Source organism: Phoxinus phoxinus (assembly GCF_949152265.1).
Source record: "Phoxinus phoxinus genome assembly, chromosome: 21".
Taxonomy (NCBI): domain Eukaryota; kingdom Metazoa; phylum Chordata; class Actinopteri; order Cypriniformes; family Leuciscidae; genus Phoxinus; species Phoxinus phoxinus.
The window spans coordinates 10,469,617-10,488,660 of NC_136896.1; the positions used below are offsets into that span (position 1 = coordinate 10,469,617).

General features: G+C 36.7%; 2 protein-coding genes across 5 annotated transcripts; both read right to left on the reverse strand.

Moving 5' to 3' along the window:
- Positions 1-120: 120 nt before the first annotated feature.
- On the reverse strand, positions 121-9,625 carry slc35f3a (solute carrier family 35 member F3a). 4 transcript variants are annotated; one of them, XM_079595371.1, is made up of 8 exons: positions 9,401-9,625; positions 8,817-9,031; positions 5,833-6,178; positions 3,731-3,950; positions 3,477-3,602; positions 3,143-3,335; positions 2,949-3,038; positions 121-947 (listed from the first exon to the last, which is right to left on the reverse strand). In XM_079595371.1, the coding sequence occupies exons 2-8, from the start codon at positions 9,025-9,027 to the stop codon at positions 697-699; spliced, it is 1,437 nt and encodes a 478-aa protein (XP_079451497.1). In that variant the 5' UTR covers positions 9,028-9,031; positions 9,401-9,625; the 3' UTR covers positions 121-696. The 4 variants fall into 4 exon arrangements, with proteins under 4 accessions (XP_079451497.1, XP_079451496.1, XP_079451495.1 ...); XM_079595370.1 differs by having other exon boundaries at positions 3,737-3,950; positions 9,401-9,583; XM_079595369.1 differs by having other exon boundaries at positions 8,817-9,100; positions 9,401-9,583.
- Positions 9,626-13,812: 4,187 nt separating this feature from the next.
- kcnk1a (potassium channel, subfamily K, member 1a) lies at positions 13,813-18,606 on the reverse strand. Its single transcript, XM_079595443.1, has 3 exons — positions 17,997-18,606; positions 16,261-16,656; positions 13,813-15,628 (listed from the first exon to the last, which is right to left on the reverse strand). The coding sequence occupies exons 1-3, from the start codon at positions 18,349-18,351 to the stop codon at positions 15,363-15,365; spliced, it is 1,017 nt and encodes a 338-aa protein (XP_079451569.1). The 5' UTR covers positions 18,352-18,606; the 3' UTR covers positions 13,813-15,362.
- Positions 18,607-19,044: the final 438 nt, after the last annotated feature.

Genomic DNA, 19,044 nt, shown 5'->3' on the forward strand with positions numbered 1-19,044 from the left:
TATATATATATATATATATATACACACACACACATACATACGCACACACACACATACATATATATATATTTTTTTATTAGATTTAGATGCTACAATATACATAGGATATACATTCATTCTTTATTATTGCTAATGAGAAGTAACATCACCCTTACAAAGGTTTACATTAAGCCTTAATTCCACAGGAATATTTTAACCAAGTATTGCCACTGATATAATGTAAAAATAATAATATGAAGAATCTGTATAGCCTTTCTCACAGATTATATGAGAGGCCATAACACTGTCAAATATATATGCAGAGTATATAGAACCAATTTGAGATCACAGCTCATATCATGAGTACTATTTTATGCTGAAGAGTGTGATGGTGTGTCAGCAGTGGAGATACTGGCAATATACAAACATTAAACATGAAGCAACAATGAAATGTTTAAATCTAGACTCACAGTGGTGCTTAAAAAATTGCTCATACTTAATTGTGTAACAGGTGAACCAATCAAACTTTGCATAGAATTGTTCAATATCTTCTATATATATATATATATAACACCCTCCTTTGAGGATCTGTACCAACTATTTAATCTCTCTAAGCCGTGATTGCCATTCAATTTGATGTGGAAGACATTTAAATTGCATTACAAATGTGGAAGACTGGTGCCCATACGGAGCTTATGGCATGAATGAAATGCTGAGTCAGTGGACACTGGGAGTAGTTTTGGCGTTGCAGTTCTTGGCCTCTCTTGGCCTGATGTGAAGCGTCTCTGAATGTTTGTCTCTGGCGCACTCTTGTGGCTCTTCTCGCTTGTGCAGCATTGATCGTAAGTGTGGCAGGCACTGGTCCCAATCCTCGGGCAGCAAGAGCAAAAGGAAGCCCAAACAAATGATGGACACCGCAATGACACGTACACTGTTGAGCTGGATCTCACACATGTAGCGATCTATGACTGGAGTGCAGAAGATTTATGGTGGTCACTCGGTTGTTACTTCAAAGCGTTTGAATAATTTGATCTTAAAAACAAAGATGCTAATGTAATTAGGGATATTTGGAAAACATGTCAACTATATGCAATTTCTAGTCAATTTTACTAAGATTTCTTTTTGGGAAAGGATGCATTCAATTGATCAAAAGTGGCAGTAACAATATGTATAATGCTACAAAAGATTTCGGTTTCAAATAAATGCTGTTATTTAGAATTTTCTATTCATCAAAGAATCATGAAAAAACACTTATCACGGTTTCTACGAAAGTATTAAGCAGCACAACTGTTTTCAACACTGGTAATAATAAGAAATGTTTCTTGAGCAGGAAATCAGCATATTAGAATGATTTCTGAAGGATCATGTGACACTGGACACTGGAGTAATGACGCTGAACCTTTTAAAATACATCAAGATAGAAACAGTTACTTTAAATTGTAATAATATTTCACAATGTTACTGTTTCACTGTATTTTTGATCAAATAAATGCAGCCTCGTTGGGCATAAAATACTTTGTGTATATTATGAGGTTGAATGAGTAAAATAAACTAATTTACTCAGCCTCATGTTGTTCTAGACCTGCAAGCTTGCTTTCCTCGTGAAACCCAAAAGGAAATGTTTAACAGAATGTTGATGCTGTATTTAAAAAAAACACATAAGTAATCCATAAGCGCTATATTCACATTACTTATATGGAAAACCGCAGTGACATTCCACTAAAAATCCTCATACAGGTCTAATTGTTCAAATTGTTCAAAAACTACATGTTCAAATTGCACAAATTAGTTTTTAAAGTGGAGATTTTCAAGCTCCCCCCTTTTTTTTAATAGACATGAAAATGCACATTCCAAACTTAAATTGTAATTCAAGAATGCTTTGGAATATAGATGTAAGATTGGTCTTGTTTTTAAGAAGACATTTGGCAGATTTTTGTAGAAGTTAAATAAATTAAGAAAGTTAAAAAGAAAAAAAGTTATAGAAGTTTGAGTTTATGAAAATGTACAAAGTAAAAAAATTAATTATTCATATTTTATATAAAATATATATTTTCAAAACCTGGTGGGACTCTAAAATTGATATTAACCTAAAAAAATGTAGGTTAATATCTCAACAAAATAAGCTTTCAGTGAGATTTAGTTTGGGTGCAGTACCAAACTTTTTCACTAGTTGACATTACTGCCCATATAAGGGCGCCTCCATTTATGTTGTTTGAGTGATCTGAACCATTATTTTTACAATTTTCATACAATTTATGAAGTAGACATCCTATTCAGAAGTAGTATTGGAAGTTTGGCAGATTTTGAAATTAATTCAACCTCTAAGAAACATAAAAAGAACACGTATGTGCATTATAGCTCGCTGCCACGAATGGTGAATCACAAATGGTGAATCTATTATTTTGTTCTTTATATTTAAACATTTTCAGACCTTTTTTTCTAAAACAATTGAATGGATGCTATCTTTTGAACTCTTGGCATGAAAACAAACTGAGGTTTCTACCATTCTTTCAAGATTTTTCATGTTCATCACTATTTCAAAATAAAGGTCTGAACATGCCTTAGGAGTATGAAAATATTCCTATTAAAAATATTAAAAATATATAATATAGTATGATAAATTACAGCTCCTCTGTAATGTATTTTAAAAAGAAAACTAGAGATTGTAAGCTTTCAAATGATATATAGTTTGTCAAGATTGGTTTAGGTTTAGTTTGGGTATTACTGTTTTAAATATATAATGGCCGTGGGCCGTGGGCGGTGCCAATACAAGGGGTTAAATTAAATTTCAATAAATATTTTGTCAATTTCATGCTGTTATATTTTTTATGATTATGGTGCCTTTTTGTCAATATTTACTTTCAATGTAGCAGAGTTAACATACTGTCTAAGCATCTCCTTTTGTGGATTACAGAAGAAATAATAAAACAAATTTGTAAGTCTCATTTTAAAAGCAACAAGTGACTCACCAGCGTTGACGGGGACACTGAGGACAACGCCCAGAGAAATCAGAGTAGGAAGAGTTACCAGAACACCAAAATTCAAGAGGAAGTTGAACACTAAGAGGGCAACCAAAGAAAAATCAACATTGCTAATCATTTTAAGGGAAGATGGCTATTCAAGTACATAAGAGAAGCTTGTGTATTTGTGTCCGTCGTCTTACCCAGCAGAAGAGCGGACATGCCACAGATGCTTGGCCATGGCAAATCTCTCGGTGAAACAAAGTCCTCGGCCCCCGTGAGAAGCAGGATCAGAGGTACAGCGCTAATGAAGACCAAATTAGCTCCGCCGAGGACTGTAAGATACACTGCTGCTTCACCCAGCTTTGCATTACCCAGAACAAGCTTGAACAGAACCTGAGGAAACATGTGCATTTATGCATTTCTGTACAGCTGAAGAGAAAATTAAATAATGAAATGTTCATTTGAAATATAGGTCAATGGCGTATGACAGTCTAAGATGTGCTTGTTGTGCTACAGTATATAATCCTCTCTTACTTTGTATATAGCTGCTGTTGATGCAGACGCAACCACAAGGGAGATGCCAATCACAGAATGGCTGTGGAAACCATCGGCATATGTCATCATAACAATGCCCCCAATGGCTAAAATGGCCGCTACAATCTGTGATCAGACAGAACACTGTTTTTAAACAAAGTACATTATAATAAAAAGGAGAACTCTCAATTACACACAACAGTATAGCCACTATTAAAGCATTTTATACAACAATTGATACATAATAGACTCACCCGCACCCCCATGAAGCGATCCCGCAGGACAATCCAGGATATTAGGAAGACAAAGGCACGGCTACAGCAGAAGAGGGCACAGGCATCAGTGGCGGGGATTCTGCGAAGGCCTTGCAGGTACAGGTAGCTGGTGAGAGTCCACAGCACTCCAAAAGGAGCCACGCGAGAGAGCAGCATTCTCAGTGACAGCCCGTCATCTCCCAAGAACTGACAACACTCTCTATTGTGAATCCACACACATGCAAATAATCTATCATACCATCATTTATCATTCTACCATTTACAATATGCATTTTTGTAGCATAGATTGCCAATCGTTTGGGCACACCTGACTGTTCTTGATTGTAAAAATGTTAAATCTAAAATCTTATGCTTAAAGGAACACAGCGAGTTTTTGGGACTTTAGCTTATTCACCGTATCCCCCAGAGTTAGATAAGTCTATACATACCTTTATCATCTCCGTGCGTGCCGTAACTGTCTGACGCACCCACCGCTAGCCTAGCTTAGCACAAAGACTAGAGGTAAACGGCTCCAGCTAGCATGCTGCTCCCAATAAGTGACAAAATAACGCCAACCTTTTCCTATTTACATGTTGTGATTTGTATAGTCACAGTGTGTACAAATAACAAGGTCACATGAGACACAGCCATCTTCAAACCGTATACAACGATATTCTCAGAAGGCGAAGCACTGCTGTGCTACTTGGGCGAAGTGATTTGCTCGCAGCGCCTGAGAAGCCCCGTGGTGAGGACCAGAGACTGATTTGACTATACAAATCACAACATGTAAATAGGAAAATGTTGCTGTTATTTTGTCACTTATTGGAAGCAGAATGCTAGCTGGAGCTGTGCTAAGCTAGGCTAGCGGTGGGTGCGTCAGACAGAGTTACGGCACGCACGGAGATGAAAAGGGTATGTATGGACTTATCTAACTCTGGGGGATATGGTGAATAAGCTAAAGTCCCAAAAAGTCGACGTGTTCCTTTAATTGCTAAAAGAAATGTCTAATTCTGCAAGGATGCATTAAAAATTTATTAAAAGTGAGAGCAAAGATAATGTTAAATGTTATAATGTTACAAATGATTTCTATTTCAAATAAATGCTGTTTTTTGTTTTTGTTTTTTTTCTATACGGTACATCAAAGAATCCTGAAAAAAAAAATAAAAAAAATATTAAGAAGTCAATCCTGAAGAAGTTTTCAACCCTGATAATAATAATAAATGTTTCTTGGGCCCCCAATCAGCATATTAGAGTGTGTGTGTTTTTTAAGTATCGTCATTCCATCTAATCACAGCTTTTAAATTGTAATAATGTAATACTATATTACTGTTTTTACTGTATTTTTGATAAATAAATTCAACACTGGTAAGCATAAGAGACTTCTTTCAAAAACATAAAAATATCTTACTGACTCCGGTATGTGAACTTTTGAAGCTTTTATTGCTAATACTGCTGTAACTTTTATCATATCAAAAATAAATTGCCAAAATATGTGTGTGTGGGGGGGGTGGGGACTTTGAAAAAAAAAGCCGTTGGATAATGTGTAATGTTAATCAGCATTAGGCAAGGAAAGTCATTTCAGAGGTGGAGAAAGTAATTACATTTTTAAGATTACAAAGACAAACATTTTTCCTGCACTGATGTACACAATAAGAGGTGCACATTGAGAACGTTTTAATACATAGATTTTGATTTCTTGATGACTAAAAGAAGAAAAACTAGTGATAAAACATATCCAATTTAGATACAAACGAGGGAACCCCTGTTAGTGTTAAATTACACCTACTTCCAAAAGTGCTGCTCGGTACAAAAGACTAAACCTTTAAAAAAAAATCATCTGTGCTGAACTCATGAAAAGGACAAAAATGCCATGGGACATTGTTAAGAAAATGAGGTTAAGGTCAAGTCCTCTATCTGAGCAGCCTAGCCCAACAGAACTGCTAAGTCAACAGTCAAGCCAAATTGAAGTGTCGGCATAAATCAAAACTATTACGCAGTGCAGCACTTTTGCAAAGACTTCTCATTTTGAAACTCAGTGAAGATTTGCAGGCCACAGAATGAGAAAGATCTACTTGCATGAAAGGAAACACAACCTGTCTCACCTGAAGCGCTGTTTGGGGCTCTGTCTGTCCTTGCTACAGCACAGGTGACCCAGGTAGTAAAGAGGGAAGATGGCACAGTTCCAGGAGGTGGAGAACCAAGTGAGGGTGAACGGGACATTCAAGCGTCTGACGGTTATTTTGGCCAACTGAGTGCAGCCTGTCCAAGACGCACAGATGAGGATGACCATAGCGACACCCCACAGTGCTCTGCGCAGGAGGACTGCAGTCGTACACAAACAGCAGCGGAGCCTCTGGAGCCTGTTCACACAACCTGATTTGACTGTTTCTGTAGCCGAATGCCCATCTGCCTTCACCTCCACCTTCTCGCTGCCGGACTGGTCCTCCTCTGCAGACACAGACAGCATCATTGCATAATACAAAGTCATAAGAATAGCCACAGGCGTTTAACTGTACTGCCAACTCTTTTCTTTCAGCAGTAAACTTTCATGAAGTACTATAGGAGAAATTTGCTGATGCTTAAAAAGCTTAAATGCAGCAAATGAACGAAATATAATAATATAATTTCTGAACTGTAATCATTACTCGTCTTTAGTGTCACATGATCCTTTAGAAATCATTCTGCTGATCTGCTGCTCAAGAAACATTTCTTATTATCAATGTTGAAAACAGTTGAGCTGCTTAAGGATTCTTTGATTAATAGAAAGTTCAAAAGAACAGCATTTATTTGAAAATATTTTGTAACATTGTTAATGCATTTGCTGTCACTTTTGATCAATTTAATGCATCTTTGTGGAATATAGTATGTGTGTGTATATATATATATATATGCAGATGCTGATATAGTATAAAGTATTAAGAAAAAAAACAATGGTACTGTATAAGGTCATATTGTGAATTTAAAGTTACAATTGTGAGATATGTTGCAGTTGTAAAGTCACAACTGTGAGATAAAAATTAAAAAATTGCAATTGTAAGAAATAGTCAATTTCTTTTTACTCTGGGATTGAAACATTCCTCCATATTTGTGACTTAATGTAATTTAACACAGAAATTATTTTTGACCTGCCCTTAGGCTTTAAAAAAAAAAGTAAGACATGATTACAAAACATTATAAAAAAAGATACAACAGATAGCAAGAAGCCATACACAAGATTGCCTTAAGAGATGCCTTAAGATTGTCAAATGTATTGCTGTCCATTGCACTGAAGATGTAGGCTAACATTGTTTTTCCTGCTATGCAGAAAACCATCCATTGTTTTACAAGGCATCTCATTTCGGAAGACATTTAGTATGTACTGTCCAGAACCAGCCAGGTCTGAAGGATAGAACAGTCAGTGCAAGGAGGACAAGGAGGCAGACAGACTGTCCCCAAGTAGCAGTCAGTCAACACAACGAATGTGACCCTCCCCATAGCCACACCACAGACCAAAGTCTGGGATAGATGTGAATGTGATACGAGTGCCAGCTCGGTGCTGCGCATATTGACCCAGGTGTTACGAAGTCATGCTAAAGTGGTTAAAGATTGGGCCTCTAAACCCAATGATTCAAATTGGAAATCTGAACATCAAAACATGCTGAACTGCCGGCTATTCGTTTTTAAAGATAATCGCAGTTTATGCTCTCAGGGGGTTTTAGGTCTCAACTGCTTAAGGGTACATTTAAGGAGCTACTGTGGTAAGTTTCAAGTTTTAAGTTATGTACATGCAGGAGAGGCGTGAGTTAACTAACTGCACAACAAAGACATGACAGTGTATGGGTTATTAGTTAACTAAAACTTCTAAAAAACATATTTCAGTTAATTTGCCATGGCAACATTTTTCATTTAATTTAGTTTAACTTGATGTACTAAAATAACTAAAAAAAACTAAAAAAAAACTATATAGACATACAGTATTATATATAAAAAGAAAAAAACACATAACAAAGTAAAACATTTTTTTTGTTAAAATCTAAATCAAACTGCTATGATGCAGTCAGTGGAGGAATTGAAATGAGAATTGAGAGAGACCTCGCCTGCTCCCGATGACTCAGCAAATTTGGGCCCTGACTCAGTTACCATCTTATGCATATAGAATCAGTGCCAGAGCTGCACATCATAACTCAGGCTACAGTGCTCAGCTCAAATACAACAATAGATACATCATCCGCTAAACAGATATTTTCAGATATGCAAGATATTTGTCTCTTTTTAATAACATAGAAATTGAATTTTTTTTATTGAGTACTATATACAGAAAGTAATAGAGAAAAGTTGTCTACAAATGATTCAGCTGTTTTTCAAATGAGTTATAGATTTTGTTGCTTGTGCGTGGGCTTGCGGAGGAGCTCAGATAGATGCAGGGGTGTGAAGTTGGACTCTGATTGATGTGTTTGTTTACACCATAGAGCATACACTCATCTCTCGTGTAAAAAAAAACATATATCAAACTAATAGACTGGACAAACAGCTGAAAAGCAAAAAGAAACAGTCCTCGCTTGAACCACCTTTAAACGTTTAAGGACTACATAATGCATGTAAAAGTCATATAAATGCAATATAATGAAATACGTGTAATATGATTTTTTTTATTATGAATTATATAGTAGGCTACACTCCGAGTTCTACAAAACTCATTATTGTGACGTATACCCGAGTGAAACGGCTTCTCTCCAACAAGTAAAATGTAGAGACTTGATTTTGTCCACTGGGAATTGGAATTGATTGGATAGGAAGGTTGTGGTTTGCTACTGCTGTGATCTCATGTGAGTGACAGGTTGTTCCGCCCCCGCGCCAGTCAACACGTCATCAGAGAAAATATGTCATTGCAAGAGGTAGGGGAAATTATTTTAACAAAGATGTCCCATGAATTAAATAATAATGAAGTGCACGGACCATTCCAAAATACTGCAATATTGTGCAAAAAAAAAAAAAAAAAAAAAAAAAGTCTATTTCGAGTTCGTGGTGAATTTAACTTATATCATATTTCTTTCATTCTTTACCTTTTATAACACAAGCATATAGATCAAGTGTAGGCGGCTACTACCTCTGAGAGATGCGTTCCAGGGCACATAGCCATAGTAACCAGTGATCCTCAGAATCCGCTCTTCTATGGATGCGTTGTTGATGTACTCGACCGATCTCGATGACTTCAATTCTTCATTTAGTTCTTCATCAATGACGAGGGATTTCAGCTGTCTGATCTCAGGACTGATATCTGACAATCGGCGCGGACTCATGTCTGAAGGCTTTATCATTCCCCTGAAGTTAAAGAAGAGACATCAGAACACAGTGGATCTCAGCGGAAATGTAGAGCTTAGAAGAACCGACCTGCATGTAAACACAACGTCAACACTGCAAATTAGAGGCACGACACAACGCAATACGACAAAATGCTGCCAATCAATGAAACTGTACAAAACTGCGAGAGTCAGAACTTGCAGTTGCGTTGAACAGACAAAACTATTAAACAGACAATAGTGGAAACTTGTGTATGGTAGGCTACTTATCCCTGCAAGCTAGACGAATGCATTTAAAGGACTAAGGATGCATTTGAATTCAACGAGCAGTTCGTGCGCACGCGCTCATTTTGAAGCCTCTCATATATTCGCCAAGAAATGTATAACTCACTCTGAGACTGAGAAGTTCTGTTTCTTTCGGCACTCTGATTAGCCCATTTTAAGAAGTAGCCTATTTAAAGAATCAAGCGTTTAGAAATCGTGACTGTCCAGGGTAGATATTCAAAATGAGATGCGTTGAGCTGGAGCTTCTCTGCCGTATGAAGACACGACCACCTGTGACCGCAGTGCGCCTGCGCGGACCCAAATTCTGATACCCTGTAAGTTATGTGCTTCCAATCCAATCCAATCCATGGATGCTTCATCTTCTATGGACGATTTTACCCATGCGGACCACCAATATACTATCTTAAAACACACTTTTCAGACTCACTATAATTTATTTAATTTGGTCACTATCAATGCATGTGCATAAATCATAGGATTTTTGTTTTGTTTAAATCACGAGCATTCAGTGGTGGAAATATCTTTTGTAATAAAATGGCAGACTCGAAGCTAATTCCATATAGCTGGTGTGTATATTAATTACACACACATATATAGGCTATTGCATTATTTGCAAAAACCTTATAACTGCTGACTGCTGAAACCTTATAACTACTGAGACTAGACTTGTGTCACTTTGTACCAGAGGTGGACAAAGTACTTCCTTACTTGTCTTGAGTGAAAGACAGATAGGCCTACTACTGGTCAAATATTACTCTGTTACAAGTAAAAGTTGTAAAGACCGATACTTACTTAAGTAAAAGTACAGAATTACTCGTTTGTAAAAGTACTTGCGTATCAAAAGTAAATGTGAATGCATTGTTTTATTATTGTTGCGTTGTTGTATGTACAGTACCGTATGCCTCTGAAGCAATGAGTACAGTTAGTATAGTATCTGTGGAATTAAGAGCTTTTAGAATGTTATAAAACATTAAGCCACTGAACAACAGCCATAATCATCTTCTTTTTTAAATTTTATTTAACACTCCTATCACCCCAACAAAAGAAGTACACATCTATGTAGTGGAGTAAAAAATACTATATTTGTCTTTCAAATGTAGTGAAGTTAAAGTAAAAAGTTTCCAGAAAAAATAATACTCATATAAAGTACAGATACTCAAAAAGTGTACATGAGTACAGTACTCAAGTAAAGGTATTTTGTTACTGTCTACTTCTGCTTTTTACACAATCATTTCCACATCCTTGTTGTGTTGCTCTTGTGATGCACATTGCATTTAGCTGAAGCACAGTGTATTTTCCTTTAGGTGAACAGCTATATTGCAGCAAACACAGCAGCCCAGCACAGCCCATCTGTCTGGCACAGCAGAGATGCCAGTGCATGGCAGGGGGAAAGAAGGAAACTGGCCAAGACTTAGATGAGGAAGTGGATCTTGGAGGATGGTGAGCTACCCATGAAGACAACATTGTAGGCAAAGCCTGTTTTTTTTCCCACACAAAGTTTTAGACTGATCGCATACACATACTCATAATATGCAACCTTTTTATATTCCAGAAGATATATGAGTGGTACCTGACCATGCAAAACTCAATAACACCAATTCTATTGTGTTGTAGGTGTTACCGAGGTGTTGCTGTGCGGTTGCTAATGCATTCTGACTGGTTATTAGCATTTGTTACAAACACTCTATATTGTCCCATATTGTTGAATCATTCAGTGTAAATATATGAGATTATTTACCTGCATTTTATTGCGCCATAAAAATCTTAAACTTGTTAAGAAAAGTGCATATCACAGCAATATCTCATCATCAAGCCACACGATTTAAGAACCAGTCATGACACAAACATTGTGGAATGGAGTTGCATGCTAAAGTTTGATGCAATCTTTCACATCTATAACAATTAAATGAGCAATTAACCTAATAGTGATGCAGACCTTAGCAAACCATGTTAGTTTTCACATATACAGTACATGTATGTTAGTTCATAATCCTGTTTAATAAGTTCCACATTTACTTTTTCACTAGTTTATGGGATTTTTCATTGCTGCTGCAGCACTTTACAATAAAGTATCATCTGTTAACATAGTTAATACATTATCTAACTAACCATAATGCTTAATAACCATGAGTATATCATTTGTAAATCCTTAATCTTTGTAAACATTAGTAAAAATCTAATTGTGCATTGTTTGTTCATAGTTCAGGGTGCATTAACTAAAACAAAATTTGATTTTAAAAATGCATTAGTAAATGTTGAAACTATATCATTGACTTAGATTAATAAATGCTGTAGAAGTATTGTTCATTGCTCATGTTAAAAAAATATAATTAATGTTAACCATTGAAACCTTATTGGAAAGTGTTATAATTTTAGCAAATTTAAAAAAGACAAATAACCTATTTTATATTTCACATGAACAAAATTTGCTGCCTGTTATAAAAAAAAAAGTTTAAAGCCAGATTTCTAAATTAAATAGCAGAGGAAAGAAAAGCAAGACTTTAAGACAGTTGAGAATTAAAATATCTATGCTGGTTACCAAAGCAGTCTTAAAAACATTAAAATAATCATAATGCCATTTGGTCATTAAAATGTCACTCCGATTAGCTTTTCAGCACTTAATCAAATGTATACGTTTTTACCTGTCTTTTTGAGGACATAGTTGCACACAGGGTGCTGGAGTTTGGTCCCCTTTCTGCATTGCGCCGGCACATCATGTGTGGGGATCTTTTCCCTGCAGTGTGGCAGCTTCACGGTCCACAGCAGGTTTTGAAAGATTGCTAGCAGTGGGGGTGTGAGCCACGGTGTGTGTGTGTGTGTGTGTCTGAAGGGGAGTTCATTGTAACTGTTTGGCACCTATCGATCGGAAGATCCGTCTCCACCGCCTCAGTCAGGAGACCTGTGCTTAGCTAAGCAAAAACTTCTGACAGCGCCGTCAATACCCTCCCGACACCTCCCGTTGGAGAACACCGTGGGGAGAAGCCACTGCATATGCTTAACTCAAAATTGAGCTTGGCACACACTGTAGCGAGACCTGACATCTAATGAAGTAGACTGGCTTGGATAAACGCAGGCCATGGGAGAGGGAGTTTAATTGAAAAATCTTGGGTGAGAACTATCGAAGCGCTGGTGGAGATCATTCACATGTATCAAGGACAAACCAAAGGCAAAGTTAAAAGGAGACATTTATAAATAACAACTGCAGTATTCAATAGTTTGTTCTCTTCAAGGAGAACAGAAGGGATTCCATATGGGGCGAGATGTTTTTTTTTTCGAAGTGAAAAGATAACATTAGGCCCTTGTGGTAAGATGGTTCCCCCATGATTTGGTGCAGAAGGCCCGCAGAGTTGTATGTTGGTAGTGTTATTATTTTGCATTTATTATTTATTGTAATTCATGGGGTTATATTCAGTATATAATTCCATTAGTTAAATGTACATTTTAGACATCTTTCTTTTAGACATCTAACCTAAATGTTGCTGTTATGTCATATCTTCAAATAAATATGGGAAATGTAATATGTATCGTTGTATATAGTTAATCTTTCAACATTAAGACAAAATACCTTTACTTTTGGTACCACACATCCAATTTTCAATGGGAAAGTAAATTCAAAAGATCTCTTTAATATGTTCTTTCTCCTAGATAACAATGAAACTGAACGAGTTCAAATGGAGATTTTTTTGATCTTGTGTTCTAGGGTTTCCGAAGATATTTCAGTAATGTCTCAGATTGTTGACACAGTTACAAATATTTCTCATCAAATACTTCTGAAGCCAAATTATTTATATAATTTTTTGTTAACAAATGTCCATTGTGGCTATTTTTTCTCCTTAAGAGTTTTTGAAGAAATAATACATATTAAGTCAGTAATGTAAATGAAGCATTACTGAGATCTGAGGTATGGGAAAAAAATAATATTGTCATTTGAATGGTAATAGTGAATCAAAAATAAAAACCAACAGATACTAACAAGAAATCATTCTGAATATCAAATATATATATATATAAAAAGTATAGTTTTACCATGATACGAAGGAATTATTTACCTTTAGAGAACCCCGTGAAATATAACTCCTATCGCCTATACAAGCAAAATACATTGTCCATTAACAAACTCACTGTTCTCAACCATATCTTTTGCTGTGATGATAATGAGTGCAACATTCAGGTGAATGTCTAGGGGAACTCAAAAAGGTCACTTATAGTTTCACATGCTCTAAGCAGAGGACAACTTATTGAAATATGTCCTGGTCAAGTTTAACAAGGTGAGCTCAGCTGCGGGGCCTTGTTAACATAACCTCGGCTCAATTTCAGCACCACAATTACAGGATGGCATCGAATTCACTTTTGAACAGTAGAGTAAATATCTCTTTTAACAGCACGGAGCAGGCATCCTGAGACTGTTAACAGACCTTACAGCTGCTCGGGTCCACAAAGCCTCTTCGCCCCCACTCAGCAAGGTTTTAATACACGGATATAGCCATACCAAAATGAACTCTGAGAGGTGGAGGAGATGAGTTTGGATTATTTTTTAATAGGAGTCCTGCAAGTTCTGTTGTGCATGTACCGTACAGCATCTGCTGTTTGCTGAAGAATGGACACAATACAATCACATTATCTATTACCAGTTTATTCTGTTTTGATAAAGTGCGACTTGAAACATACATTAAATGCACAACTTTCAGTATCTTAAGGCATGTGAAATCAAATTAAAATATAAAACTGAAAACTATAAATTAATTATAAAATGAGATTTATTTTCTTCCGCAATATACCCCCAGTCACTCATAAGAGCATATTGATGTGACTTCTGTTTTTTTTTGCTTACAATACAACAGTAATGGCACTCAGTGCACTACAGCACCCTTAGGTGGTGGACACTGCATACTGCAACAAACAGAACTGCTTCAGAAGAGACAACATTTCTAAAGGCAGAAAAAACAATAATCCCTTCAGTAGATAAATTCATTATACAGCTTTTTGATTGTCTTATGCCTCTACTAAAAATATATTTTTAATTCCCTTTAAGCATTATGGAATGTAAAAAAAAAAAAAAGTCACCAGGGACCTGCCCCTGTCTAAAAATCTAAAGGAGAGAAAAAGAAAAAAGAAAAAAAAAAACACTAGGCATCGTACACTTGCAGCTTTGAATAGGCTTCAGGCAGGAATACACTACACAACTTTTACACTAAACGAATGGGGATCAAACACTACCAGACTTTCAAGTTATGAACACAACAAAATTAGGCATAATTGTGCACATTGTTGCTGCCAAATGAAAACAATAGTTTGATAACATGCTTGATATCCTTTGACGGAATGCTTGGATGGAATCATAAGCTAAAAAAAAAAAAAATCAGAGTCTGTGCCTCTATTACACTACGTGATTTTCTGCTAAATCTGTCTACACCGACTGCCTAAAATTGATATGGCTCAGACTTTTAAAATAAATCTTCCAAAAGGGTCAAAGCAATGCCATAGAAGAACCATTTTTTAAGAGTGTAGCGCTGACTTGTTTAGAGTCAGACAGCAATCAGGGCAATAATCTGTACAAAAGATGTCTGGTATATTCCAGCCTAAAGCAATTATTCAATCTAGAATAGCCAGAAAACATGATTTACACGATTACATCTGCAAACCTATAATACAGGATATGGATCCCTTTTAAGTTACCTAACAAGAACCGGAATATGTACAGCTATATGACCACTTACCAGTTTATTAATTTATAGTTTGTAAACTATTTATTTTCAGAATTCCTGGATGGATTTATCCGCCACACACACACACACACACACACACACGCACACACACACACACGTTTTTCAGTTCAGTAGCTGCATGAAGAATATCTGATATTATGATATAATGAACTATTCTACAAATTCATACAATCCTTTTCCACAGCACTGTAACTTACCTTTAGCCGGTGTCAAGTATTCATATCTATGGTACGTTTTAGCTAACTTAACAGCAGAGTACACTAATAATACATTTATGCTCTTAGTGGAGGTGCTTCAGAAACATTGATGTGTCGGGTTCTAGATACCGAATTTCAGGATGCCTCATTTGTCCATTGGTCCATTAGAGGTAGCAGTAGGTGAGGTGGAGACCATGTCATCAGGAAACAGATCAGTCTTATCCTCTCTAAATGAGGATGCCTGGTCAGACACAGAGGCAAAGGAGAGGTGATCATGATCCACGATGTTAAGCTGGTCCTCTGTTTTTTGTTTCTTTAGGTAGAAGATCTTCCTGAGCTTCTTCAGCTGCTGAAGTTCACAGAAGGTTTCCAGAACCACCAACATCGCGATCAAGCCCAATATCAGATAGACTGTATAGGAGAAAGACAGACAGGGTTAAAGAGAGGTGGACAATGACCCTTGGGGTATCTCTTTAGCAAACTAAGATAAAGTTTAAGTCCAAAGTTAAAGTTCTGATAGTTGTTTCATTGTCCCTACCACATACACTTCCATTCAAATGTAACATGTCAGTATGATTTTGTTTTTGGAAAGAAATTAATACTTTTATTCAGCAAGAATACATTAATTTGATCAAAAGTGACAGTAAATACTTCTACATTGCTACAAAAATATTCTATTGTTTTCAACATTGATAATAATAAGACATATTACAATGATTTCTGAAGATTCATGCGACACTAAAGACTGGACTAATGATTCTGAAAATTCAGCTTTAACATCCCAGGAATAAATTGCTTTTTAAAATATATTAAAAGAGAAAACAGTCATTTTAAATGTAATAATATTTCACAATATACTGTATTTTTGATCAAATAAATGCAGCCTTGGTGAACATAAGAGACTTTAAAAAACATTAATAAAACATTCCAAATCCCAATCTTTTGAATGGTAGTGCATGTGTGAATGTAAGAAAGTAAAATTCAAATGAAATGTACAATATATGGCTCAACATCAATAAGGATTCAACTGACTTTGCACTTACAGGTAATGCCCAATTTATAGAGTTCTCTGAACCTCTGGTGGTAGCCCTCTCCTGGCACATAATCTCCCAAGCCAATAGTACTAAGAGAGATGAAGCAGAAATAGAAGGACTCTAGGAAATTCCACTCCTCCTCCAGTACTGAGAAGATGATGGCAGGTATAAGGAAGAAGCAGGAGATGGTAATAATGGCCAGTAGGGCAGCGTGCACGCCGGCCAGCAGAGGTTTGGACATGCCCCAGCGCCGGTGCAGGTGCTCCACGGGCCTGCGGGTACTGAACTCCATGATCCTCTGGACCACCGCAGTCAGGAACAGCAAGGTGAATGGGATTCCCACCACTGAGTAAATGATGCAGAAGGCCTTACCACCATCCGACAGAGGAACGGTGTGGCCATACCCTGGAAAGAAAACATGAAGCTCTTTGAAAATGTCTTTTGTACATTCTAAGACAATCTAGCATTTTACTCAAATTAACCAGTTATTAAACACCATCTTAATGACATAAAGAAAAGTCACCAGGAATGTCAAGGGTGTTTCCTTTTGTAGTGCTTAAATACTGCTGGATTAAGTTACATAATCCTTGGAAACACTACACACACTGCATGCTTATCCTTCAGACACCCTTCAAATCGCACACAGATCATCCACATTGAATTACAAAACCACTAGGGCTCCACGGGGACTGTTAATATATGAGTATGCACTTGCTATATTTGTAAGAGTATCCTAATAAATATACTAAAACCTCTCAAAATGGACCTGTGAGGGTGGTCATTATCATTAGAACAGAAAATTCAAAAGTGGTCCCAAATAAAGTATTTAGTGTTCTATTTGTTGCTACTATTATATATATATATACTAATGTTTAATAAAGCATCTTGACTCTTGAGCACTGACTTTAATGTTACTGTAGTAACTCAGTCAATTGACAATCGCATGACACTGCAGGTCATTTGAAATGATGAAGCCCATTAGAAACAACTGGGTCCGTGTGAAATAACATCCATTTTTTTTCTAGAACACATGTTTTTATCTCATGTGATTGAACTTAATTATCTTCTGCAACGTGTTGTTTATTTCTGTGAAAAACTTTTGCCAACTAGTTTCATTAGCAAAAAATAATATATTAAATAATAAGCTAAATCAATTAAGAGTGTCTAAATTGTATTTAATCTCCCACTGTATCCTATTTTATTGTTTTATGTTTTTACCTTTTCCTTTTTGCAAATTAAGAAGATATATTTTTTTTACCTCCTTTTTATTGTCTTATTATATATTGGCAACTACCTAATTCATATATTGCAAATGTTAACAATCAGGGCCAGGCCCATAAAGCTTTGTTGACTTTTGACTATTTATGAAGGGAGGGAACCCATTATACAGCCATAGGCTACCTCTTTTCTAGAGTTACATTCATGCTTGTTTTAAAGCATATTAGTATTTATAAATATGATTGTAAATGTTGGGCTGTTTAACAAGACCATCTAAGCTTGTCAGACAACACAGGCGTGAGCTATAATGCTTTTATCGCAGATCAGAGAGGACAGGTCGACCTTAATGAAATGACATCACTGGCCTCTTTTCTGTCATTGATCCTCTTGTGAATAATTGTAAAGAGTGACTTCAGATGATCAGAATTATCTCATGTAGGCTAGGCCTAAATAAACTGTTAACACACACACACACACACACACACAAAATCCTATAATAGTGTTGTCAAGAGACTGTCTTTGCTCACCTGTCGTGGAAAGCACAGTGCTGGCAAAGAAGAGTGCAGATGTGAAATCCCAGTTCCAGCTAGTGGAGGCATTATTGAGAACCGACACGCCGTAATTACTCGCCTCTAATGCTTTAGCCAGAAACTCCTCAAGTCTTTCATCGGACAGACATTCATTGTCATCTAGAAACCGCTGCTTCACGGCCCGAAGCTCCTCTCGAAGCTGCTCCTCATACGGCAGTTCCACCGCGGAAAACACTAAAGCCCCGAATATCAGATACACCAAATACGCCGCCACCAAGACCAAAAAATACCACGTAGACCTGTAACCTTCTATGACACGCACACACGAACCTCCCGATAGACACTGAAGCATTGTCTCCGCGGCAAAATAGGTGAGATGATTAAAACAGGTAACTTAGTTCAGTCTAATAACAGGAATACAATCGTTTTATACAAAGAAATAAACTCTTACAGCTGTCTTTAAGTTATAATTTCCTGTTTGTCTCCTGCCGGTATTGCGGAGCTGATGTGACGGACGATCAGTAGCCGGGTTTACTAATCGTACCATGGCGAAGGGTTTTTGTTAATATTCATGAATCTAACATTCGCCTGTAGAAGGTGACAACGTAACGTCAGCACTACTTAATTAATATTTATAGATAAGTCTTCGCCATTGGACAGTTGCAACAGGCGTCAGGGTTACCTGATTAATATTCATAAGATTGCCTTCGCCGTAGTAGATTTACGTCAGGCTCATGACGTCTTGTTCCTCAGCGTGTCACCTTACGCAGATCAGCTTTATTCATCACATTTATCACGGCAGGGCGCACCCAGAAAGGTAAACCTGAGGAATTTGCCTTTATAAGAGAGAGAGAGAGACAGTTAAGCAGCTGTCACAAAGAGACAATATTAAGTGAAAGCCCCATCAGAGTCCACATCTGCTCAAAGACAGGCTAGGCTATACTGTATGGGCCATCATTGATACTTTCTGTTAGGCGGCCTACCTGGTAGAACAGGTTTGACCAGGTGGTGATTGGATGGACTAATCATGACAAAAGTTTTGAAA